Here is a 25439-nt window from a genome sequence, read left to right on the forward strand (position 1 = left end):
TGAATGGCTGCCCCCATGGCTACACAGCAGCTTGTTTATATAAACTATAGTAGTACTTATCCGTTATCTACTGTGTATCCTGTGCTTGAATGGCTGCCCCCATGGCTACACAGCAGCTTCTTTATATCAAACTATAGTAGTACTTATCTGTTATCTACTGTGTATCCTGTGCTTGAATGGCTGCCCCCATGGCTACACAGCAGCTTGTTTCTATAAACTATAGTAGTACTTATCTGTTATCTACTGTGTATCCTGTGCTTGAATGGCTGCCCCCATGGCTACACAGCAGCTTGTTTATATAAACTATAGTAGTACTTATCTGTTATCTACTGTGTATCCTGTGCTTGAATGGCTGCCCCCATGGCTACACAGCAGCTTGTGTATATAAACTATAGTAGTACTTATCTGTTATCTACTGTGTATCCTGTGCTTGAATGGCTGCCCCCATGGCTACACAGCAGCTTGTTTATATAAACTATAGTAGTACTTATCTGTTATCTACTGTGTATCCTGTGCTTGAATGGCTGCCCCCATGGCTACACAGCAGCTTGTTGTATATAAACTATAGTAGTACTTATCTGTTATCTACTGTGTATCCTGTGCTTGAATGGCTGCCCCCATGGCTACACAGCAGCTTGTTGATATAAACTATAGTAGTACTTATCTGTTATCTACTGTGTATCCTGTGCTTGAATGGCTGCCCCCATGGCTACACAGCAGCTTGTTTATATAAACTATAGTAGTACTTATCCGTTATCTACTGTGTATCCTGTGCTTGAATGGCTGCCCCCATGGCTACACAGCAGCTTGTTTATATAAACTATAGTAGTACTTATCTGTTATCTACTGTGTATCCTGTGCTTGAATGGCTGCCCCCATGGCTACACAGCAGCTTGTTTCTATAAACTATAGTAGTACTTATCTGTTATCTACTGTGTATCCTGTGCTTGAATGGCTGCCCCCATGGCTACACAGCAGCTTGTTTATATAAACTATAGTAGTACTTATCTGTTATCTACTGTGTATCCTGTGCTTGAATGGCTGCCCCCATGGCTACACAGCAGCTTGTTCATATAAACTATAGTAGTACTTATCTGTTATCTACTGTGTATCCTGTGCTTGAATGGCTGCCCCCATGGCTACACAGCAGCTTGTGTATATAAACTATAGTAGTACTTATCTGTTATCTACTGTGTATCCTGTGCTTGAATGGCTGCCCCCATGGCTACACAGCAGCTTGTTTATATAAACTATAGTAGTACTTATCTGTTATCTACTGTGTATCCTGTGCTTGAATGGCTGCCCCCATGGCTACACAGCAGCTTGTTTATATAAACTATAGTAGTACTTATCTGTTATCTACTGTGTATCCTGTGCTTGAATGGCTGCCCCCATGGCTACACAGCAGCTTGTTTATATAAACTATAGTAGTACTTATCTGTTATCTACTGTGTATCCTGTGCTTGAATGGCTGCCCCCATGGCTACACAGCAGCTTCTTTATATAAACTATAGTAGTACTTATCTGTTATCTACTGTGTATCCTGTGCTTGAATGGCTGCCCCCATGGCTACACAGCAGCTTCTTTATATAAACTATAGTAGAGTTTCTGAAGCAAACACTCCATTTTTACCAGTACAGGGAAACAGTACATAATATTGTCATTCCTTTAAAGCATTTTTAATTTTTTACTTCCTGTTCCTTTAACTCTTTATTTGCTGGAACATTACACAGACTGTTATGAATGGGCTTTCAAGTGTTACTTTAGGATGGAACACATTTGAATTGTTGTCTGTAAGTTACCCTCCCATTTAGACTGTAAGCCCTACGGGGTAGGGTCCTCCATCTCCTTGACACTGAGCACTTAATCTGTAGTGTAATTATATTTAATATTTATGTAAATTGTATTTCTAATGATACACTTATTGTTACTTATTAATGCAGTGACCCCTTGTTTGCTACTACTAATTTTTTGTTTTGCTGTACAGTTATTTACCCTCAAGGAGCGCTATACAAAAATAATATACATACATATATACATACACAGTCTATTCACTAATTAATACATTTACTTCCCTGATGTTATGGGCACAGGTAGGGAGTTATTAAAGATATTATTCATTCACAGCAGCCCAGTCCCTCAAAATCGTGCTCCCATTTGGATCCCCATTAAAGCCATTAAATTCTGACATTAAAAACTGACTTTGAGTCTCAGCCAATAGACAGTTTTGAGGAGCTGCTTAATACACTTCATTTTCTCAATAGAAAAAAAACCTGCCACTGATTTTTGAATAAATGTGGCTGTAGACATAAATATATATATATATATGCACAGACCCAGGAGCGCCTATATATATAAATACGGCCCTGCTGATAATGATATACCTCACAACTGTCCTAATTTTTGTGGGACAGTCCCGATTTTGACAGCTCAAGCCACAGCCCCGGATTGTTACTGAAATGTCACGACTTTCTCTTTGATCTCCTGCACTGAACAGCTTTTCTAAAACTTAACTGGATTTTGGCAGACAGACCAGAATATGTGGCAGGTGCACTTAGATGCATTTGTAACACTTTAAGATAAGCAATTAAACACTTTAAGATAAGCAGGTCTCTTGGGAGAACTTAAGCTGGCCATAGATGTTGAGATTTTTAAAAGATCCGATCGTCATCGTGAGACCACGATTATCTCGGAACGATCGTCTGAATTGTCCATCAACTAAAAAGACCAATTTGGCAGGAAAAAAAAGGGAGCTGCTTGTCCTGAAGACATAGAGACATTGCACTGGGACCGAGAAAGATTTTTTAACATAGCCAACCAATTTTCTGACAGATGTCGGCCGATGTTCGATCGTTCGAATCCCACTAACCGCACGATAATTTCGAAGGATTGGTCGGACTTTGCTAAAATCGGTAGTTCAGCAAGAGAAATGTTTGCGTCTATGGGGAGCTTTAGACTCACAGCTTAAAGGGCAACTCACCTTTATTAGCAAAACTGTAATAACATAAAAATACCAGAGAAAAACGTGGTAATTAGGGGGTGTGGCTATAAAATGGGCGTGGTAAACCAAATGTCATCATGCTCTGCGTGCCAAATCTTGTTGGGAGGTCTGTAGGCGTCTGTTTAACTCGACTTGCTGATTGGTTGCCATGGGCTACATCTCCAGACATTTATCTCTAATGTTAGTAACACACACACAAAAACAGGCCATTGCCTCACTACTAACCCCCTCATGGCTGGCCCCTCCCACCGGACACAACTCTTTGAGTTACTACCACAACATCCCAGGCCTACTCCCCAGGCGAACATGTCAGGTTAGAGACTCAGAACGCATGCGCCACGTGACCGGTGACGCTGCTGATCACCTGAGTCTGATGTCACGCTTGTAGAGGGTGGGTGGGAGGAGAAACTACACTACCCAGAGTGCCCCGCGCGTCCTGTGACAGTGACGCCAACCTCTGCGGCGCAGTTTCCGGGCTGAGGGTCTCGGTCTCCGTGACGCAGCTCGGCTGGTGACTTGCGAGATGGAGGCCGTACCGAGGATGCCCATGATCTGGCTGGATCTGAAGGAGGCCGGAGAGTTTGCCTTCCACCCGGCTGTTAGACAGGTGAGGCCCCCGGGCTGTGGGACTGGGCGTAGGCGCAGGTGACTGACACTGACTGACACTGACTGACACTCTCCTCCTGGGCTTGTGGCAACTCAGAGACACTGGACAGTAGAGCTTGTTAGAGACACATTGAGAGACATTACATGAGGAGAGACTGGAGGGCATTAGAGAAAGAGACAGGAGAGTATTAGAGAGAAAGAGACAGGAGGGTATTGGAGACAAAGCGACAGGAGGGTATCATAGAGAAAGAGAGACTTGGATAGGAGGGCATCAGAGTGAAAGAGATGGTGCCAGGATATTATAGAGAAAGAGACGGTGCCAGGAGGACGTTTCCGAGAAAGAGACCTTGCCAGGAGGGCATTAGAGTGAAAGAGACGGTGCCAGGAGGGCATTAGAGTGAAAGAGACGGTGCCAGGAGGGCATTAGAGTGAAAGAGACGGTGCCAGGAGGGCATTAGAGAGAGAGAGGATCGGGTAGAAGGGCATTAGAGAGAGTGATATGAAGCTACAACAGAAAGGCAGTGCCTTGAGGATTTGACATTAAAGGAGAACTAAACCTCTCATATCAGTGTTTAACCTTTCATGCCTCTGTTCAGCTCACTTGCCCCTTCCCCAACTCCATCAAATATCCCTGTTCCCCCTGTACCTGATCTCCAGAAGCAGAGCTGAGCACCATGTACTTTCCCCCAGCCTGTCTCCAGTCACCCCTCACCCTCTCACCCAGCACCCACTCGCTGTGGTCAGAAGATCAGTGTCCCTGTGCCACATACAGTTCTTGCCCTCGTGAGCTGAGAACAAGGCACCGCAGGGCATCCTTCATACAACAGAGAGACCAGCTCAACTTGACTTCTGCTACATTGTTGCAAGTGTCAGAGAACAGAAAGTGTCAGACAGAGAGATTTTAAATTTTTTAGTGAATGAATATTTTATACAATGACATGTTTCTTTATTTAGCTGAAATGTTAATTAACCCAATATCTGTACACCTAATGGTTCTGTATAGTTTGGGATCATCATGTCTTTCACCTGTTGTGTAAATCCAGAGTAAAAGCACATGCGTCCCTCTCAGTATTTATATAACCTGCTGCTAAGGAATAAGGAGCTGTGCTGTAAAGCAAGACTGGACTGCTGTTTCATTTCTTCAGAGGAAACAGAGACAGACATACGAGTCACATGCCGGCTATATATAATGTGGATTATATTTCTTTCTTGCAGTTTGTTCTGAAGAATTATGGAGAAAACCCAGAGAACTATAATGAAGAGCTTAAGAAACTGGAGCAGTTACGCCAGGTACATATCCACCCTCACCCCTCCATAAGGGCCCTGTGTTTTTCAGGTCAGATTGCTGTGTTAAAATATTTGAGATTAGGCAATATTAGGCTGATATGAATGTTGGTCCAAAGCCCAAATGATGGAATCACAACATAGAACCAGCAGGTTATAGGGACAAGGGCCGCATAAACAAGTAGGGATGCACCGAATCCAGGATTCGGTTCTGGATTCAGCCATTTTCAGCAGGATTTGGATTCGGCCGAATACTTCTGTTCGGCCGAATCCAAAATAGTGGATTTGGTGCATCCCTATATAAACAAGCTCATGTGTCCCTCGCCATGGCGGGATTTTCAAACCTCCCCGATATTGCTTGGCCAACACGGTCTGTCTGCAGCTTTTATTGGTCTGTGTGTGGTCACCTTAAAGGGGACTCGTCACCCAGGCATAAAAAGCTTTATAATACAAGTCCTTTTCAAATTAAACATGAAATACAAATTATTTTTTTATTAAAGCATCATAGCTGTTGTAAACTCATTTAATCTCAGCTGTCAATCAAATATTGTCTGCCCCTCCTCTATGTCTTAGACCAGGGATCCCCAACCTTTAGAAGCCGTGAGCAACATTCACAAGTTAAAGGAGATGGGGAGCAACACTAGCATAAAAAATGTTCTTGGAGTGCCAAATACAGGCTGTGATTGGCCATTTAGTAGCCCCTATGTGGATTGTCAACCTACATTGAGGCTCTGTTTGGCAGTACACCTGGTTGTAATGCAGCCAAAACTTGCCTCCAAGCCTGGAATTAAAAATAAGCACCTGCTTTGAGGCCACTAGGAGCAACATCCAAGGGGTTGGAGAGCAACATGTTGCTCACAAGCTACTGGTTGGGGATCCCTGTCTTAGACAATTACTTTCACTTTCCATTCAGCACTTCCTACATGTCACTGCTCTCCCCACATTCCCCCCAATCTCTTCACCATTTAATTGTGTAGCCAGGACATGGGGATGGACATCAGGTCCCCCATTCTGGTGCACAAACAAGATTCTGAGATGATACAAGACTTGTCTTAATGTCCACAAAATTTATCCTGCCTGCTTGTTATAATTATGAATTCCCAGACTGAAGGAAACAAGATTCAGATAATTTATACAATACAATTAAAGTTTATTTTGTTTGACTAACGCGATAAACTAGGATTCAAAATATTTTTTTAGGGTTACAGGTCCCCTTTAATGTGGTTGAAAATAACTGAACTGGAAAAGTGTGAACAGATTTTTCTTTAGAAATAAAGACTTTTTTCAATTACTTTCCATCTTTTATTTTTTTTACTGTTTTTTCAAAATTCGAAGTTTAAAGTTGAATGTTCGGATCTCTGGTGTTTGAGTCTGACAGCTCAGTAATTCAGGTGCAGACTATGAACTGTTACAATTTACAACAATTAGTTGGTCCATTTCTCAGCAGCATCTCTGGAGTATCAGTAACTATTGTATCAAGTCTAACAGCTGCCTGTAATGAAACCCAGAGATTCTGCTCTGCAGGGACAAATGTATCAACTGAATGTATCAATTTAGATCAGTTTAGAGCAGGGGTAGGCAACCCGCGGCTCCGTAGCCTCATGTAGCTCCTCATCTTGATTGCTGCGGCTCGGTCTTTTGGCTTTGCCTGTTATGTCTTCTACACAGCCCTCGCATCTGCTGGCGGCTTCCTGAGTGTCCGACCATGGTAAGCTAACGGTTAGCTTACTTCGGTCGCACATTCAGGAAGCCGCCAGCAGGTACAAGGGCTGTGTAGAAGACATAACAGGCAAAGCCAAAAGACTGAGCCGCAGAAAGACATACCGCAGTCATTGAATAATATGGCCCGCTCGCACACCCTGGCCTTCAAAGGTAGATGCCTGGTGCACGGTGTTGGAGGGATCGGCACCCTCCCAAGCAATCAATTACAAGAATACACTGGCACTCATGGCAGGTTCAAGCAGGGAGATTCCCTTACGTGTTTATTTGCAGAAATGCAACGTTTTGGGGCTATACCCTTTTGTCAAGCATTGCTTATGTTTTGCGGCTCTTTTTTTTTCTTCTATTTTTCTTTAGTGGAAGAGGGGGCAAAATGGCTCTTTTGATAGTAAAGGTTGCTGACCCCTGGTTTAGAGAGTTGACCCCCACAATCTGCTTTGGAAAGGTGAAAAATTAGACTTTTTGCACTAGAGTTCTGCACGGGTCCATTTTTTTTTTAAACCCATTCCCGCAACCTGACCCGCAATAGGCTAACTAACTTTTGTTTATCATTGGCTGAGCTTTCAAAGTAGCAACTTCCTTTTAATATATAACTTGCCTTATGGAAACAGTAGTATTTCAGCAGTGACATAAAGTTTATTGGATTAACAGAAAATATACAATATGCATCATAACAGAATTAGACAGGTGCATAAATTTGGGCACCCCAACAGAGATATTACATCAATACTTAGTTACTAATGTAACAACCTCTAGACGCCTCCTATAGCCTTTGATGAGTCTCTGGATTCTGGATGTGGCTATTTTTGACCATTGGTCCATACAAAATCTCTCCAGTTCAGTTAAATTTGATGGCTGCCGAGCATGGACAGTCTGCTTCAAATCATCCCTGAGATTTTCCCTGATATTCAAGTCGGGGGACTGTGACGGCCATTCCAGAATATTGTACTTGTCCCTCTGCATAAATGTCTTTGTAGATTTCCAAGTGTCATTGTCTTGTTGGAATATCCAACCCCTGCAGCGTAACTTCAACTTTGTGACTGATGCCTGAACATTATCCTGAAGAATTTGTTGATATTGGGTTGAATTCATCCGACCCTGGACTTTAACAAGTGCCCCAGTAGTCCCTGAACTAGCCACACAGCCCCACAGCATGATGGGACCTCCACCAAATGTGACAGTAGGAAGCAGGTGTTTTTCTTGGAATGCCGTGTTCTTCTTCCGCCATGCAAAGCGCTTTTTGTTATGAGCAAATAACTAAATATTTGTCTCATCAGTCCAAAACACTTTGTTCCAAAATGACTGTGTCTAAATGAGCTTTTACATACAACAAGCGACTGTGTTTGTGTGAGTGCAGAAAGGGCTTCTCATCCCCCTGCCATACACATGTTCTTTGTGCAAATTGTGCTGAATTGTAGAACGATGTACAGATACACATCTGCAGCAAGATGTTCTTGCAGGTCTTTGGAGGTGATCTTTGGGTTGTCTGTAACTATTCTCACAATCCTCCGCTCCTGTATTTTTCTTGGCCTGTCAGACCTGGGTTTTACAGCAACTGTGCCTGTGGCCTTCCATTTCCTGATTATATTCCTTACAGTTGAAACTGACAGTTTAAACCTCTGAGATAGCTTTTTGTAGCCTTCCCCTAAACCACGAATACTGAGAAATCTTTGTTTTCAGATCTTTTGAGAGTTGCTTTGAGGATCCCATGCTGTCACTCTTCAGAGGAGAGTCAAACAGAAGCACAACTTGCAATTGGTCACCTTAAATACCTTTTCTCATGATTGGACACACCTGCCTATGAAGTTCAAGGCTAATTGGTGTTGCCAGTAATTAGTATTGAGCAGTTACATGCATTCAAATTAGCAATTTTTTGCACAGCCAGTTTTTCACGTTTGATTTAATATCATACAACTGAATACTGCTTCACTAAAAATCTTCAGGAAACACCCCAGTACTCGTTCCTGGGAAGTGAAAGACACACCACTGTTATCTATTTTGTTGAAAGTGGAGTAAATCATTATGTAGGCTGAGAGGGGTTCCCAAATGTTTTCATATGACTGTATTTAATCTGTAGCAGTAACTAACACCCACCCATATAGTCTGCTAAAAAAAAAGCAGTTTTATGGTTTTGCATAAAACACATCTATAGTTTGAGGCAGGAATCCCTACAAGTGAAAGTAAATGGTACTGATAATTACTCATATAGTTCCTATGCAGAATGTAAGTAAGGGGAAACTTGTATCTAAACACTTTAAAGGGGTGATTCACCTTTCAGTTAACTTTTAGTATGTTATGGAATAGCTAATTCTAAGCTATTTTTCAATTGGTCTTCATTATTTTTTTTTATAACTTTAACATTTATTTTCCTTTTTCTTATGACTCTTTCCAGCTTTCAAATGGCAGTCACTGACCCTGTCTAAAAAGCTAATGCTCTGTAAGGCTACAGAGTTATTGCTACTTTTTATTACTCATGTTTCTATTCAGACTTTCTCCTATTCATATTCCAGTCTTTTATTTAAATCAATGCATGGTTACTAGGGGAATTTGGACCCTAACAACAAGATTGCTGAAACTGCAAACGGAAGAGCTGCTGAATAAGAAGCGAAATTACTCAAAAACCACAAATAATAATAAATGAAAACCATTTGCAAATTGTCTCAGAATATCACTCTCTACATCATACTATAAGTTAATTCAAAGTTGAGCAACCTCCTTTAATGTTTGCCTTTGCCTATAGTTGAAATGTGAAGGCAGCCATGTGATATTATCTTGGTTTGTGCCCACAGAGTGCAGTTAATGTGCCGCGGGACTTTGAGGGATGCAGCATGTTACGCAAGTACTTTGGTCAGCTCCATTACCTGCAGAGTCGTGTCCCCATGGGATCTGAGCAAGAGGCATCTGTCCCTGTGACATGGTAAGAAGCCTATATTTCATATAGGAAAAGGTGCCACGTATAATATAGCGTGTAGCTTTATCTGCTGGACATTTGTGCAGAGTAACGGTGGCCATAGACGCAAAGATCCAATCGTACGAATCGAGGATTCGTTTGGTTGATGGGACAGGTTTGATTTTGTCCCGACTGATCCTGCAGGAGCCCATTGCGCATCGTAATCGGATCGTTCGGCCATAGGGCCGAACATTCAGATTATCTCCGCTATAGCCATGCCTGTTAGTGACATATCGGGGAAAGATCCGCTCGTTTGGCGATGTCACCGGATCTTTGCGTCTATTGCCACCTTAAGAGTCAAACACATTGTTTAAATTGTGCTTAGTACAGGGGAATACATATGCTGCCATAGTTTTATGGGATCTCTCTGTACAGACTATGAGCAAACTTAGGGGACTGTTCCTGCTGAATTGTGCTTAGTACAGGGAATACCTATGCTGCCATAGTTTTATGGGATTTCTCTGTACAGACTATGAGCAAACTTAGGGACTGTTCCTGCTGAATTGTGCTTAGTACAGGGGAATACCTATGCTGCCATAGTTTTATGGGATCTCTCTGTACAGACTATGAGCAAACTTAGGGACTGTTCCTGCTGAATTGTGTTAAGTATAGGGGAATACCTATGCTGCCATAGTTTTATGGGATCTCTCTGTACAAACTATGAGTAAACTTAGGGACTGTTCCTGCTGAATTGTGCTTAGTACAGGGAATACCTATGCTGCCATAGTTTTATGGGATTTCTCTGTACAGACTATGAGCAAACTTAGGGACTGTTCCTGCTGAATTGTGCTTAGTACAGGGGAATACCTATGCTGCCATAGTTTTATGGGATCTCTCTGTACAGACTATGAGCAAACTTAGGGACTGTTCCTGCTGAATTGTGCTTAGTACAGGGAATACCTATGCTGCCATAGTTTTTTTAAAAAAAACAGTTACTGGTCCTTTAAAAATAAATTGATCCAATTACATTAATTATAAACTTAAATGAAAAATCACACCATTATTACCAATAAATTACAAGGTCCCCTAAATGGGTTCTATCCTCATTAAATTGATGTGCAAGCAGATTTCTCAAATCAGTTAATAAAGGTCAATAAACTGATTTGAGAAATCTGCTTGCACATCAATTTAATGAGGACAGAACCCATTAAGGGGACCTTGTAATTTATTGGTAATAACTGTTTGATTTTTCATTCAAGTTTAGAATTGATGTAATTGGATCAATTTATTTTTAACTCACTGCACTGCACTTTACAATTAAAAATCAAAAAAATGTTTGTCGTTTTTGCTATATAGATATTTATTGAATCTTAATTTATTGTGGGTTGATAAAGCTAACAATAACCTATTTCAGTGACCTGTCTGAGTTAATTGGATTAAGCGGGGTACTTTTTTCTTTCTCTAACATTATTAGATATTACTCGGCAAATTACGGCAAATTATTTTATTTTTCAGGCCCCAAAATGTCTAGAGGTTGACCTGTTTTACCAATATTTATTGAAACTGTGTATGAATTAGGACCTCATGGGGCCTTTATACCTCTTGGGGCCCCCCTTCAGCCGCAGGGTCTGCTTCCTCTGTAGTTACACCCCTGCTCAGTATCTATATTCTGCTTGCTGGGAAACAAGACCCCAAGCCATTCAGTTCTATGGGGCACTGACCTTAAAGTAACAGACTGCGTCTCTCTACAGGACAGAAATATTCTCTGGGAAAACAGTGACTCATGAAGACATAAAGTATGAGCAGGCGTGTGTGCTGTACAACCTGGGTAAGGACATTGGCTTGGCACAGAGCATGATCATATAACATAATATATGTGCCCAGAACATTCCCATTTTGTTTTTAGAAATGTGGGTGGTAGCTGCCATATCACGTAACTCAACATAATTATCAAAAGACGGATATTGCGATATTGCAGCCTTATCAGTCTCACGCTCCCTTTATCTCCCGGGATTCAAACAAGAAGGGCTGCTATTTTTTTGTAAATGAGGACATTTTTGAAAATGCCTGTGGTCTTGTTTTGTCAGACCTTTTCTGTTTTCTCCATGGGGGGGGGTGCATTTGTGCCTTATTTCTATGTCTCTTCCCTTGCTCTAGGTGCATTACACTCCATGCTGGGAGCTATGGACAAGAGAGTGTCAGAAGAGGTAAGGAAGCCACATTTTCTATGTGCTACATTGGACTCAAGTCACTTAAAGGGAAAGTAAAGTGTAAAATAGAATAAGGCTAGAAATGCTGTATTTTGTATACTAAACATAAACATGAACTTACTGCACCACAATTCTAATCAAACAAATGATTTATTTTTTCAAAGTTGGCCACAGGGGGTCACCATCTTGTAACTTTGTTATACATCTTTGCAAGACCAAGACTGTGCACATGCTCAGTCTGGTCTGGGCTGATTAGGGATCGTCATAAATGATCAAAACAGCACAAGTCAAATAATATCTGCAAGAAGCCGATACAGCAAGACTAAGATTATTAATCAGAATATACAGGCATTTAACGAAGGGGGAATTTCACTGCATACAGTCAGGTTTCTTATAAAAACGGTACACATTTTTTAATTAAAGTATATTATATATTTCGGGATAACAGATCCTATACCTGTACAATATTTGCAGTCATCTCTCCGCTACGGAAAAGGCGCCATTCAGCATTTGTGTCTCTTCATTTCTTTCTCCAATTTTATTTCAGGGCATGAAGGTCTCGTGTACTCACTTCCAGTGTGCGGCCGGGGCTTTCACTTACCTGCGGGATCACTTTGCTCACTCTTACAGCGTTGATATGAGCCACCAGATCCTCAACCTCAATATAAACCTCATGTTGGTAAGTGCTGCTGACTCCTTCACTACTCATAGTAACCTACAGCTCCATCAGCCACTCTGATAATCTTGCAGGTAACCAGTTTTGGGACTTTATTGGTCTTGGTACAAGTTCTTTGATTTATTCGTGAGCCTGTTTGGGCTGTATCAGCACTATGGAATAATAATACCCTTTTATAGTTACATAAACCTACTCAGTACCCTACATAGTGCCCCCTCCCTGCTCTCCCCCCGCATAGGTAATAGCACCTATAAGTGCCCCTAAGCCTTTGCTCACCAATAAGTGCAGAGTAAGCGCAGTGGAGCTCATGGGCACCATCTTCTGGTTCTTCGGTATTCTTCAGGTCCTGTTCCTTCCCTTCGGCAATTTCCGTCACTTTTGGCACATTCGCAGTTGCTACGAACTGTAAGACTGCTCCAACTGCGCATGCGCCAATACTGCGCTCACTTCCAGAAAAAAATCCAAAGAGCCAGAGGATGGTGCCCATGAACTCCACTGCACTTACTCTGCACCTATAGGCGAGTAAAGGATTAGGGGCACTTATAAGTGTTATCACCTATACGGGGGTGGGATGGCAATCGGTGCAATTTGAGGAAACTTCGGGCGACTTCGGATAAGAAAGCACTCCGAGTGCCATCTCGCCGGTGATTTACATTCTAGCCAACTGGAGGCAGTTCGGGGAGTTTAGTTGGCCCGAAGAAGAGGAGATTTGTCGCTGGGCGACTAATGTGACCGAATCTGAGTGTGTGCCCTGACCGTTAAAGTGTTACAGCTCTGTATGTTGTAATTGTGGTGCCCAGGCAAAGAATAGGTTTCATCGGAGCACTTCCCTCCTGCCTCTGCAGCCTGGCTGAGTTGGAAGGGGCTAAGGGATTGATAAGGCTCTGCTCATGCACACAAATCTTGTGATATAAATTAATCAGCTAAATGTCCTTCATTCCCCCAAACCCCACTGCCTGAGCGAAGAGTATGTATCTGCACAGCTAATGATTTCCTGAGCACGGCCTGAGGCTGTCGGCACAATTACCACACCTTTCCCTTATTCCCTGATTCTCCACGCTTCTATATGTGGCTTCCATTCCTGCTTCCAGCTGCTTCATCTCATTTCTGTCTCTCTCTTGCTGAGCCAAGAACATTGAGGTCCTTTCCTGTTAATTGGCTTCTTTGCTGCCAGTCTTTCACCATGTTCCTAAGTGTGCCGCCGCTTGTTTGTAACATAAACCAAATATATAGTGATGCTACAGAGCCATTTGATTCCTCTGCCATCCATAAATGATTTTATGAGCAATAGTCTGTGTGTAGGTCTCCCTTGCTCTGTGTCCAGCATGAATGTGCTCATTAGCTCTGTACAATGCTTGATATGATGAGTGTATGGGCTGTGCTATTTGTTTGCTATTTATGCAGACAGTCTTGTACTCTGCCAGCTGTTTGCCATTACTCTCTATAATCTCAGCGCTGTTGGTGCTACAGATCTATCATGTATTTATTTATGTCCTTCCATAGGGCCAGGCCCAGGAATGTCTCTTGGAAAAGTCCATGCTGGATAACCGGAAAAGTTTCCTGGTGGCACGAATCAGTGCCCAGGTGAGTCCTACTGTATGTAATATAATGACAAGTTATATTGAATATATGACTTTGGGCCTCTCCGTTAGCTCATAAGAAGGCCACAGAAACAGTCCAAACTGTAGGAGTATCCAAAACACTAAATATATTTGCTGTTCATGCCACCCATCCCCTGCACTGAGATTGTTATAATATATAAGCACTGTGCTCTTGGGAAGGCATCACCTTTAACACAGTTAATTTGGTTGGTGAATTGCACTTTTATTCCCCATGATCTTTATGGCAGTTTTTGGGGGTAAATGGAACAGTAGATGTGATGCCAAGCAGATATAAAATGCCTGCTGCCTCCTTGTGGTTGAGTTTCAACACTCTTTCATCAGGTTGTGGATTACTACAAGGAAGCCTGTCGGGCCCTTGAGAACTCAGAGACGGCATCACTACTGGGCAAGATTCAGAAAGACTGGAAGAAACTGGTGCAGATGAAGATTTACTACTTTGCATCTATAGCTCATGTGAGTTGGGGTGTTTATTGTATTGCTCATTCAGTCAAATATTTCAATCTTTTTATTTGTCAGAGTCAGTGTATCAGCCCTTATAGGACAGTGTTGTTTTCCTCCTGGACATGTTGTGCTTGTGTTCTTCACTTTTCAACAAATTTTTTCTCAAAAAGTGAAGTTGGAAAGTGGGATTATGGACTGTTAGTACCCCCGGCCACCAGTAAAAGCCAACAGGTAGGGGGGGACATTTTTAAGGGGGTTTCCAACTAGGACTTGCAGCACTCTATAGTATTGATGTAGGAGTAACTGTATAGCTGGGAGCTGCCTGGCATTGTGTACCCAAAATTTCATTATCTCTGATTACTTCTGTCACTCTTCACAGCTGCACATGGGGAAACAGGCTGAGGAGCAGCAAAAGTATGGAGAACAGGTAAGTCCCCCATTCTTATCTATTACCTTGATTAACTGCCAACCCCCTGAAAGACTGTGTAGTGTAACATTCTTACCATTGACTCTTTTCTTTCTGTTTATACTTAGAAACATTGAAAGGTATTAAACACAATTATATTGCTTTCCTCTACATTGTGTCACTCATAGGATCATATACCCTGTGTATAGTGCATTGTGTTACTCCACATTAGCTGGTGCGTTAAAAGATGGAGGGGGGCTGTGAGAACTATATTTACACTGTGGTTTGTCCATTCGAGGTCCATAGTTCTGACTCTTGAAACAGTGTAGCCGAAAACATTCTTGCTACATTTCTCAAGAGTAAGAATCAGCCATGCAGAAAATATTAGCCTGGTAGATTCTGCTATTACAAATAATTTTAAAGGCACTGAGTATATATATTTTTCTAAAGTTTTTATTTTATTTTGAAGGTAACATTTACAAAACCAATAGAAAACAGAGGCACTGAGTATATTTAATGCATATTGGAAAGAAGCTTAGCGTTATATTTTCTTTCATTATGCAAATAAAAACACATTTTTTTCTCCTGTGTTTGTGCAAACAGGTCGCCTATTTACAGAGTGCGGTAGATAAACTGAATGAGGCCATCAAGCAGTCTAAGGTGAGCAACTAATTCTGTATCCCACAAACATAGACTCTTGGTTTTGCTTTTGTAAATATTCAGATATGAGGAATAGTAATGATTGCTGCTCACATTAAGGGCAATGGCATATGGTGCAATGCGGGACACTGAGGCAAGAAAGAGTTGAGTGGGTTCTGAAGAAGGAACCCGATTCAAAGACTGAAGAAATTGGTCTGATGAGCGGGAAGATTGAAGAATATCTGTTTGACTTTAGTTGCAATCCCTTTAGGACAGATTGTGCCTCAGACATGGGAGTCCTTGTTTGACTCGGGAGAAGCCACACAAAGCTGGGCCATTTGCTAAATCCATATAATTGTAGGAAGATAAGCACAAAAATTGACGTCTTGTATCCTCTAATGACACATATACACTTGCAGCTTTAAAGGACAAGGAAAGTTAAACTAAAGAAGTCTGTAGAAATGTTGTACATGATGTTTTGTGCTTCTGTACCAGCCCAAGGCAATCACAGCCCTTTAGCAGTAAAGATCTGTGTCTCCAAAGATGCCCCAGTAGCTCCCCATCTTCTTTTCTGCTGATTCACTGCACATGCTCTGTGCTGCTGTCACTTACTGAGTTTAGGGAGCCACTCACAATATACAGTACACATAGAATAGAAATGTCACAATATAAGGCTGATTAGTAATTAATACACATAATTACTACATGGCAGCACAGAAACCAGTGCAATTAGCATCAGAATTGAATAATCAGCAAACCTGTAGCATCAGCTTATATTACAGCCAGGGAAGCTCATTTTCTGCTGGATAATTAGTGACGAGCCCTAAGCTTAGCTTCTCAACAGCCAATCAGAGCCCACTGAGCATGTGAGTGTCACAGACACTTTCCAAGATGGTGACCCCCTGTGACAAGTTTGAAGTCCTGGATCATTGCTGCTATTGACAAGCTCAAACTTTAGCCTCGTGCAATAAATTCACTATATAAAATATGGCATTTTTGGCCACATTCATTATTAGGGTTTAGTTCTCCTTTAAGCCTCAGAATTCTGCCCCCTTTCCCTGAGGATTATTATGGGTACCAAGCAGGGAACAACACTGACAGATGGGGACACAGGCCTGCAGTTCCTTCCATAGTTTGTTCCCAACTTTCTGGGTTAATTTGCCTTAAAAGCGGCATATTCTGTAAAAACAAAAAAAAAAAACATGCCAGTGAGTTATACTTTTCTATCCATATTTCATATTTGAAATATGGATAGAAACCTCAGCAGATCTATGGGGCACTTCAATCAAGGGGCCATTTTTACAGTTAAAGGGATACTGTCATGGGAAAACATGTTTTTTTTTTCTTTTCAAAATGCATCAGTTAATAGTGCTGCTCCAGCAGACTTCTGCACTGAAATTTGTTTCTCAAAAGAGCAAACAGATTTTTTTATATTCAATTTTGAAATATGACATGGGGCTAGATATATTGTCAGTTTCCCAGCTGCCCCCAGTCATGTGACTTGTGCTCTGATAAACTTCAGTCACTCTTTACTACTGTACTGCAAGTTGGAGTGATATCACCACCTCCCTTACACCCCCCCCCCAGCAGCCTAACAACAGAACAATGGGAAGGTAACCAGATAGCAGCTCCCTAACACAAGATAACAGCTGCCTGGTAGATCTAAGAACAACACTCAATAAAAAAACCAGGTCCCACTGAGACTGATTCAGTTACATTAAGTAGGAGAGATAACCGCCTGCCAGAAAGTAGTTCCATCCTAAAGTGCAGGCACAAGTCACATGACTGGGGCAGCTGGGAAACTGACAATATGTCTAACCCCATGTCAGATTTCAAAATTAAATATAAAAAAATCTGTTTGCTCTTTTGAGAATTGAATTTCGTTGCAGAATTCTGCTGGAATAGCACCATTAACTGATGCGTTTTGAAAAAAACATGTTTTCCCATGACAGTATCCCTTTAATGATAATTTTTAGCTCATAGCAAAACCTGCACCATATATAATTCATTATTCCCATATATAAATCATTATTGCCATATATTATTCATTATTGCCAAGTCGTCACTTATGCAATATACATTATGTTGCATTGAGGCCACCAGCTGGGATCATTTGATAGAACTAGAGAAATAATGATGTGTTTGTCACTTTAAGCAGCCTTACTGGTGTCTCTCTCCTGCACTAGGGTCAACCATCAACTGTACAAGAAGCCCTGAGGTTTGCCATGGATGTCATAGGGGGAAAGTAAGTGTTCCTGAGGATGAACCATGTGGTACAGTATATATATATATATATATATATATATATATATATATATATATATATATATATATATATATATATATATATATATATATATATATATGGGCTGTATAAGTGCATGTCAAATAATACACTAAACACAAATATAGACACAGGTATATACGGGTATGGGCGTGGGACCTGGATAGTGGGTCTTTCTATTATACGGAACTATGGACTTTACATATCTTCCACTGATGTGCTGTAGACTTTTTCACTGGGCTCAAAGAAGGGGTACATTTGCACCCCTTAGCACTCCAGGACTTGTACCTGTACCAGTGGTAAATAAACCTGTGCCACAAATGAAACATATTTTGAATAGAAGTCCTTCCCTTTCTTGCAGATGAGCACTGACGGCCGTCACGTGATTGCTATTAGCTGGGGGTATAAATAGGGACTGGGGTGCAAGTGCTAATAACCTCCAGCCTTGTCTTCATCATCTCCGACATGAGTCACATTGTAATTACCAGCGTCCCTTCTGCTCCCTCTTCAGAATCGCCTATTAAATGTTGCTGATAACTGTAATTGGTCGCTGTAAGTCAGCTGCTTCCCCGTGGCACAAATATCTAATTATCAGAGATTAGTTACAAGTGGCCGAGACTAATTGGATAGAGGCGGGTTGTCACTAAATATACAGGTGCAATTAGCACTGGAAGTGTTCAGATCTTAGACTGGGAACAGGATCTATTTGTCTGCAGCTTCAGCAGAGTCACGGTCAGAGCTGTGTAACCACAGAAGCTGCTATATTTCCAATCTGACCGGGCATGCCGGCGTCCAATTTGTCGTGCTGACGTTAATTGCAGGGTCGGCTGCCCAGTTCAGGACTGTACACGGCCCGGTTCTGGCCCACGGCCTGGTGGTTGGGGACCACTGCTGTAGAGAGTTATATTATTTGCAATTGGTCTTCATTTTTTTTTTTATTATTTGCGGTTTTCAAGTTATTTAGCTTCTCATTCAGTAGTTTTCCCAGTTTGCAATTTCAGCAATCTGGTTGCTAGGTTCTAAATTGCCCTAGCAACCATGCATTAATTTAAATAAGAGACTGGAATATGAATAGGAGAGACCTGAATAGAAAGATGAGTAATAAAAAGTAGTAGTAACAATATATTTATAGCCTCACAGAGCATTTGTTTTTTGATGGGGGCCAGTGACCCCCGTTTGAAAGCTGGAAAGCTTCAGAAGAAGAAGGCAAATAATTCAAAAACTATAAAAATAAACAACGAAGACCAATTGAAAAGTTGCTTAGAATTGGCCAAGATAATCAAAGTCAATTAAGGGTTGGGGCAGACGGGCAGATTTGACTAAAGGTGGGCATAGATGCAAAGATCCGCTCGTTTGGCGATGTTGCCAAACGAGCGGATCTTTCCCCGATATGCCATTAACAGGCATGGCTATATCGGGGGTAATCTGATTGTTCAGCCGTATGGCCGAACGATCAGATTACGATGTGTCATGGGCTCCGGCGGGATCGGTCGGGTCAAAATTAAACCTGACCGATCGACCAAACGACCGATCTCTGCCGGACGAAAGATGTCGGCACACGATCCGAAAATCGTACGAATCCTCGATTCGTACGATCGGATCTGTGTGTCTATGGCCACCTTAATCGGCTCTTCTGCGTGGCAACAATCTCCCCGAACTGCCTTCTGTCTGCCTTCCATCTGCTTGAATGATGAATCGCCTGTGCTAATACACTCGCAGCTCTTCCATTTCCGAAGTTGCCCAAAGTTTCCTCGTGAGGCAACTTTGGGCGACTTCAGAAATCGAAGCGCCGCGAGTGTATAAGCACAGGCGATTCATCATTCAAGCAGACGGAAGGCAGTTTGGGGAGATTGTCATCACGCAGAAGAGACGATTAGTCTCCAGGCCACTAAATCTCCCCGAATCTGCTCGTCTGCCCTAACCCTAAAAGTGAACAACACCTTTAAATACTGCTGCTTGACTGCGTTATTGTCAGTGTTGTTGCATCATGTGGTATTTGTCTCTGCCTCAGCAAATAGAATTGTGTCTCACGTGTCTATTAGAATATTGGGAGATGTGATAATCTGCATGGACAATAAGTTAAATCTTTATATTATTCTGACTAAGGAAAATAATAAGGTATCTCCAACGCATACCATATGCTGTACACTGTTCAGTCTAAGGGCAAGTAAATATATGATGGACGCTTCTAATTGCACAAAAAAATGTAGCATTTCTGTATCTGATCACTATTGTTTAGTTTTAAAACATCAAAACCTGCATAGGCCAATATTTACTTGTGTGCTTTTTCTTCCAGGTTCAATTCTGCTAAAAAGGACAATGATTTTATTTATCATGAATCAGTACCGGCACTGGACACCCTGCAAGGAGTGAAAGGTTTGTGCTGTTTGTCACTTTCACTGGGGTAGTTTGGTTTCAAAAGCATTTCCCAATTCTTTCTGCACTGATGTCTCTTCCAGGCAGCATCCATGTATAAAGGGGTGGTACACACAGAACTTTTATATACATAACTTGCCCTTTATTTTGCATGCTTTTAGGGGCTCCCTTGGTAAAGGCTCTTCCAGTGAACCCCACCGACCCTGCTGTCACAGGACCAGATATTTTCTCCAAGCTGGTACCAATGGCAGCTCACGAGGCCTCCTCCTTGTACAGGTGAGTATGATCTTCTGTGTAGGGTTGGAGTAATTGGACACACACACAGCATGGCTGCAACAAGGATAAGTAAAGTTGCTTCCTGACATTCACCTCATGTAAAATGTTATGCAGTTGCTTTATGCTGCAAGAGCTTTACAATGATTCTTTGCGAGCACAAGACACAAATAAGGACATTTTCTCCCGTCTCTTTCATAGTGAAGAAAAAGCAAAGCTGCTGAGGGAAGTCATGTCCCAGATAGAAGCCAAGAACGAAATCCTGGAGTAAGTATTCACTAAGGATGAGCAAATTTTTTCACTGCGTTTCTCGCGGAAATGACACCCATAGACTTCAATGGGAAAAAAAAATCTGCACGTCAAAAGAAATTCGCCGCGTGTCAAAAAAAATGTATTGCCCATAGACTTTAATGCATTTTGGCAAATATTCGCCAATGGCAAATTTTTGGGGAAGCAAAATGGGAAAAATTCGCCCATCCCTAGTTTTCACTGTTCCATACTTGTGGCATAATTGGTATAGGTGGATTCTTGCAGATCCAAAATATCTGTTACATCTAGGGATGCACCGAATCCAGAATTCGGTTCGGGATTCAGCCTTTTTCAGCAGGTTTCGAAATTGGCAGAATCCTTCTGCCTGACCGTACCGAATCCTAATTTGCATATGGAAATTAGGGGAGAGAAATCGCATGACTTTTTGTCACAAAACAAGGAAGTACATTTTTTCCTCCTTCCCACCCCTAATTTGCATATGTAAATTAAGGGGTTGGTTCGGTATTCGGCCGTATTTCTGGTCAGGTGATCTCTTCCTGTTACAGTTAGAGCTGCAGTATTTCTTATCAGGTGATCTCTTCCTGTTACAGTTAGAGCTGCAGTATTTCTGGTCAGGTGATCTCTTCCTGTTACAGTTAGAGCTGCAGTATTTCTGGTCAGGTGATCTCTTCCTGTTACAGTTAGAGTTGTAGTATTTCTTATCAGGTGATCTCTTCCTGTTACAGTTAGAGCTGCAGTATTTCTTATCAGGTGATCTCTTCCTGTTACAGTTAGAGCTGCAGTATTTCTGGTCAGGTGATCTTGTTCAAGGCAAGAGATGTAAAAGCAAAATTAACTTAAATATATACGGTATACCAGTTTGATAAGATTCTTTATTATGCCACTTAATTTGATGTAAACTATCTGTTCCTCAAGGGGGGTATAGCTTCCCTGCTTTTTGCACCTTGCACTGGATTGAGGACAGTCATATGCTGTCCTCAGCCTAGAACTGTCCAGTTCACTTAAATAATAATAATAATAATGTTACCTTGTTCTGAACTTTTTCTTTAGCCAGTTTACAGATTCTCTCCAGCTGGACCCAGACAAAGTGGATAATCTGGATATGTACAGTCACATCCCGTCTGCCTTAATGGAGAAATGTGCAGCGCTCAGTGTGAGGCCTGATACAGTCAAGAGCTTGGTCCAGTCCATGCAAGGTGAGCCGGATAGTGAATTCAGATGGCAGTGTTACATGCTTTGCATACTGTACTGGCACATACACATATTTCTTTTTACGAGTAAGGGCCAGTGAACCGGTGAGGGCCCAAAGCTTTTAATATATAGGACTGTAAATAGGGGCACCCCCTTAATCTGACCCACTGGGAAGTAATTATGTTCTTACATTGAATATTTCGAAGAGACAAGTCAAAAATAGATCATGTAAAGTGACTCTTCAGTGGCCAATGAAATATATAGTAACATGCATGTAAGCATGCGCCTGTGCATACCTAACCTGCCCACCCTTTTGTATCTCTGTAGTACTTTCTGGGGTGTACACCGATGTAGAGGCTTCTCTGAACGACATTAAAGAGCTTCTGGATGAGCACGAGATTCAGGAGAAGAAACTGCTTGAAGAGGTGGGGAAGCAGCCACCTCCTACTGTCCCTCTGTCTCCTTCTATTGAGGAAGTGAGCAAAGAATTGGGCAAATACATGGAGGTACATGAGAAGGCCAGTTTTACTAACACTGAGCTGCACAAGGCCATGAACCTGCATATCAGCAACCTGCGGCTTCTCAGTGGGTCTCTGGATCAGCTCCAGCAAGCACTACCTGCCCCCATCCTGACAGAAGGTAAGTAGGGCCCTCCTTTAATTTCTGCCATTGTGCTACATTCACAGGGAGCAGTTCATGCATTATGATAACAGACCAGCAGATTCAAAACAGTTGCTCATATTAGTAGGTTTGCTTCTGCCTTTAGGTTTCCATTGGATATATTGCTTCTGCCTTTAGGTTTCCATTAGATAGATTGCTTCTGCCTTTAGGTTTCCATTCGATAGATTGCTTCTGCCTTTAGGTTTCCATTAGATTGCATCTGCCTTTAGGTTTCCATTCGATAGATTGCTTCTGCCTTTAGGTTTCCATTCGATAGATTGCTTCAGCCTTTAGGTTTCCATTAGATTGCATCTGCCTTTAGGTTTCCATTCGATAGATTGCTCCTGCCTTTAGGTTTCCATTCGATAGATTGCTTCTGCCTTTAGGTTTCCGTTAGATAGATTGCTTCTGCCTTTAGGTTTCCGTTAGATAGATTGCTTCTGCCTTAAGGTTTCCATTCGATAGATTGCTTCTGCCTTTAGGTTTACGTTTGATAGATTGCTTTTGGCTTTTAGGTTTCCGTTCGATAGATTGCTTCTGCCTTTAGGTTTCCGTTCGACAGATTGCTTCTGCCTTTAGGTTTCCGTTCGACAGATTGCTTCTGCCTTTAGGTTTCCGTTTGATAGATTGCTTCTGCCTTTAGGTTTCCGTTCGATAGATTGCTTCTGCCTTTAGGTTTCCGTTCGACAAATTGCTTCTGCCTTTAGGTTTCCGTTTAGGGTTGCCACCTTTTCTGGAAAAAAATACCGGCTTTCCTATATATTTATAATTTTTCCCTATTAATAACATTGGGATCAGCCATAATTTTTACTGGCCAGGCCGGTAAAATACCGGCCAGGTGGCAACCCTATTTCCGTTCGACAGATTGCTTCTGCCTTTAGGTTTCCGTTCGATAGATTGCTTCTGCCTTTAGGTTTCCATTCGATAGATTGCTTCTGCCTTTAGATTTCCATTAGATTGCGTGTGCCCTTCAATATGCTTTAGATAGATCACTTCTGCCCGGCAGGTGGTATACATTAGATAGATGGCTTCTGCCCATTGGTATACATTAGATAGATGGCTTCTGCCTGTTGCCATTAGATCGTTTAAAGCAGCATGTGGCTCTCGGCAGATGACAAGGCCGTGTTGCAGAACCTCAAGAAGATCCTGAATAAGGTGCAGGAGATGAGAGAGCAGCGACATTCATTGGAGCAACAACTCCGAGACACCATCCAAAAGGATGACCTTACCACCTCGTTGGTTACCACGGACCGCTCAGAAATGAAGGTGAGAGAGTCTGTAGTAATTGTGCCTGATCTAAATTGGTTGAGACCAGTCTCATATATATTTGGCCTCATTTAAGGTCATAAAAACAGGGAAAGAGCAATGTTATTTGAACTTAGCCCCTTTCAGATTTGCTTGTTGTTTGTTCTCATTGACTTGGAGCATGTAGGGCTGCATACAAGCCAGTTGGTAGGTGGGCAAGTAAATAGAGATACAGCATGTCTCCTGGAACATCCCTGGCTTGCTTGTAATTCACTAATGTTCAAGCTGGGAATTAAAGGCACTTGTGTGAGCTCTGCACTCCACATTTTTTATCCAGCACATGCCTCACATATATTGTGAGATGAAGGGTACAGAAAGGAGGTCATAAAGAGAGTCAAGGAAAGGTCAGTTAAGAAGAATGTGGTATCACCCAGCAGTGGTTCAGGCAAAGGAAAGAAAGGTTCTGTATAAGAATCTGAGGGCCCATCAAATATGGAAATAGGAATAGTGGAGGAGCAAGGGAAGAAAAGTAAAGGAGGGATAGATAGTGAGGAAAAGTGGGAGTTCATTGATGAGGAGGATCTCCCGGTGGAGGGGGGAGTCGCATGGGGAAACCACAGTATAAAAGACATGCAGAACACAATCCTGGAAGAATAGCTAAAATGTTAAGACTATGGATTTTTGAATTCGTATTTATAATTCTATAATTTGATTTGTTTATGAAATTTTGAATTTGATTTTGTTTATTGTTAAGCTTCATATTTTTTTAATAAAAATCCCTATCTGACACCATATAGACTTCATCTTATAAATCCAAACATACCAGATATCTGCCCTAAATGTTTCACTCTCCAGCAAATTTTATGCATTTAGTTTGGCACTGCCCTGGTATCAAGGAGTTCAGGAGAAAAGTAACAGAGGAAATCGGACTTACACTAGCGCTCATTATCCCCCTAAACCCCGAAACTCTACTACGGAACCAAGTAGCAGAAACAGCCCTTACACCGGCTGAACAAACCCTCCTTAACTCATTGCCATGTAGTGTTAATCCAACCATCCCCCCAAAAAGAGACATTGGATACAAATGGTTAATAATACTGTCCCTCTCTACCAACTGTTGTACTGGCAGAGAGGAAGTCCAAATAAATTTGACAAGATATGGTCACCCTGGATATCAGAGCATCTCCCAGCTCTAGAATCTCAACCAGCGGAACCCCAGTGAATCACAACCCCCCCCCCCTCTATTCCCCTCAGACAGCCAAGGAAAAACACAAGTAAAAAAGGGTATTAAAGTATTTTATTTGGTTTAAAAGTTAGTATCTGAATTGTCCTGACATTAGTGACCTGATGCAAAGGCTTACAGAACGGAATGGAAACCTCTAGATTGCGTAATATGTGCCTTGAACTTGCAACTCCTTGTTGTAGCTCTCACCCTTCCCAGCTATAGTCAGGTGATCCCACTGGTGTCTAATAAAAGGGCAGCCAAGTATGGGGGTTTACTTTGAAAGCAGCAAGTAAGTTGCAGGTAAAACCTAGTCCCTTTGTAGAATGTATAATGAAGCAATAGAATTCTTAATGAATCAGATGAAATTGAGCGTAGGACTGGCCAGATATGGGATGACTGTGACGTAGTTGTTCAGCTTAAA

At 41.8% G+C, this 25439-nt stretch overlaps 1 protein-coding gene across 1 annotated transcript in view; it reads left to right on the forward strand.

Moving 5' to 3' along the window:
- The first annotated feature begins 3383 nt into the window (after positions 1–3383).
- ptpn23.L (protein tyrosine phosphatase, non-receptor type 23 L homeolog) overlaps positions 3384–25439 on the forward strand; it is a 31792-nt gene continuing 9736 nt past the window's right edge. The window contains exons 1-17 of the mRNA XM_018267010.2: positions 3384–3608; positions 4823–4897; positions 9400–9527; positions 11252–11328; positions 11658–11707; positions 12258–12389; positions 13890–13970; positions 14330–14461; positions 14829–14876; positions 15459–15515; positions 17681–17739; positions 20075–20154; positions 20316–20430; positions 20629–20694; positions 21748–21893; positions 22216–22527; positions 23660–23814. Of these exons, the coding sequence (XP_018122499.1) occupies positions 3525–3608; positions 4823–4897; positions 9400–9527; positions 11252–11328; positions 11658–11707; positions 12258–12389; positions 13890–13970; positions 14330–14461; positions 14829–14876; positions 15459–15515; positions 17681–17739; positions 20075–20154; positions 20316–20430; positions 20629–20694; positions 21748–21893; positions 22216–22527; positions 23660–23814 (1797 nt within the window). The 5' untranslated portion in view covers positions 3384–3524. The remainder of the gene's footprint in view (positions 3609–4822; positions 4898–9399; positions 9528–11251; positions 11329–11657; positions 11708–12257; positions 12390–13889; positions 13971–14329; positions 14462–14828; positions 14877–15458; positions 15516–17680; positions 17740–20074; positions 20155–20315; positions 20431–20628; positions 20695–21747; positions 21894–22215; positions 22528–23659; positions 23815–25439) is intronic.

This window comes from Xenopus laevis, chromosome 6L, assembly GCF_017654675.1.
Source record: "Xenopus laevis strain J_2021 chromosome 6L, Xenopus_laevis_v10.1, whole genome shotgun sequence".
Lineage (NCBI taxonomy): Eukaryota > Metazoa > Chordata > Amphibia > Anura > Pipidae > Xenopus > Xenopus laevis.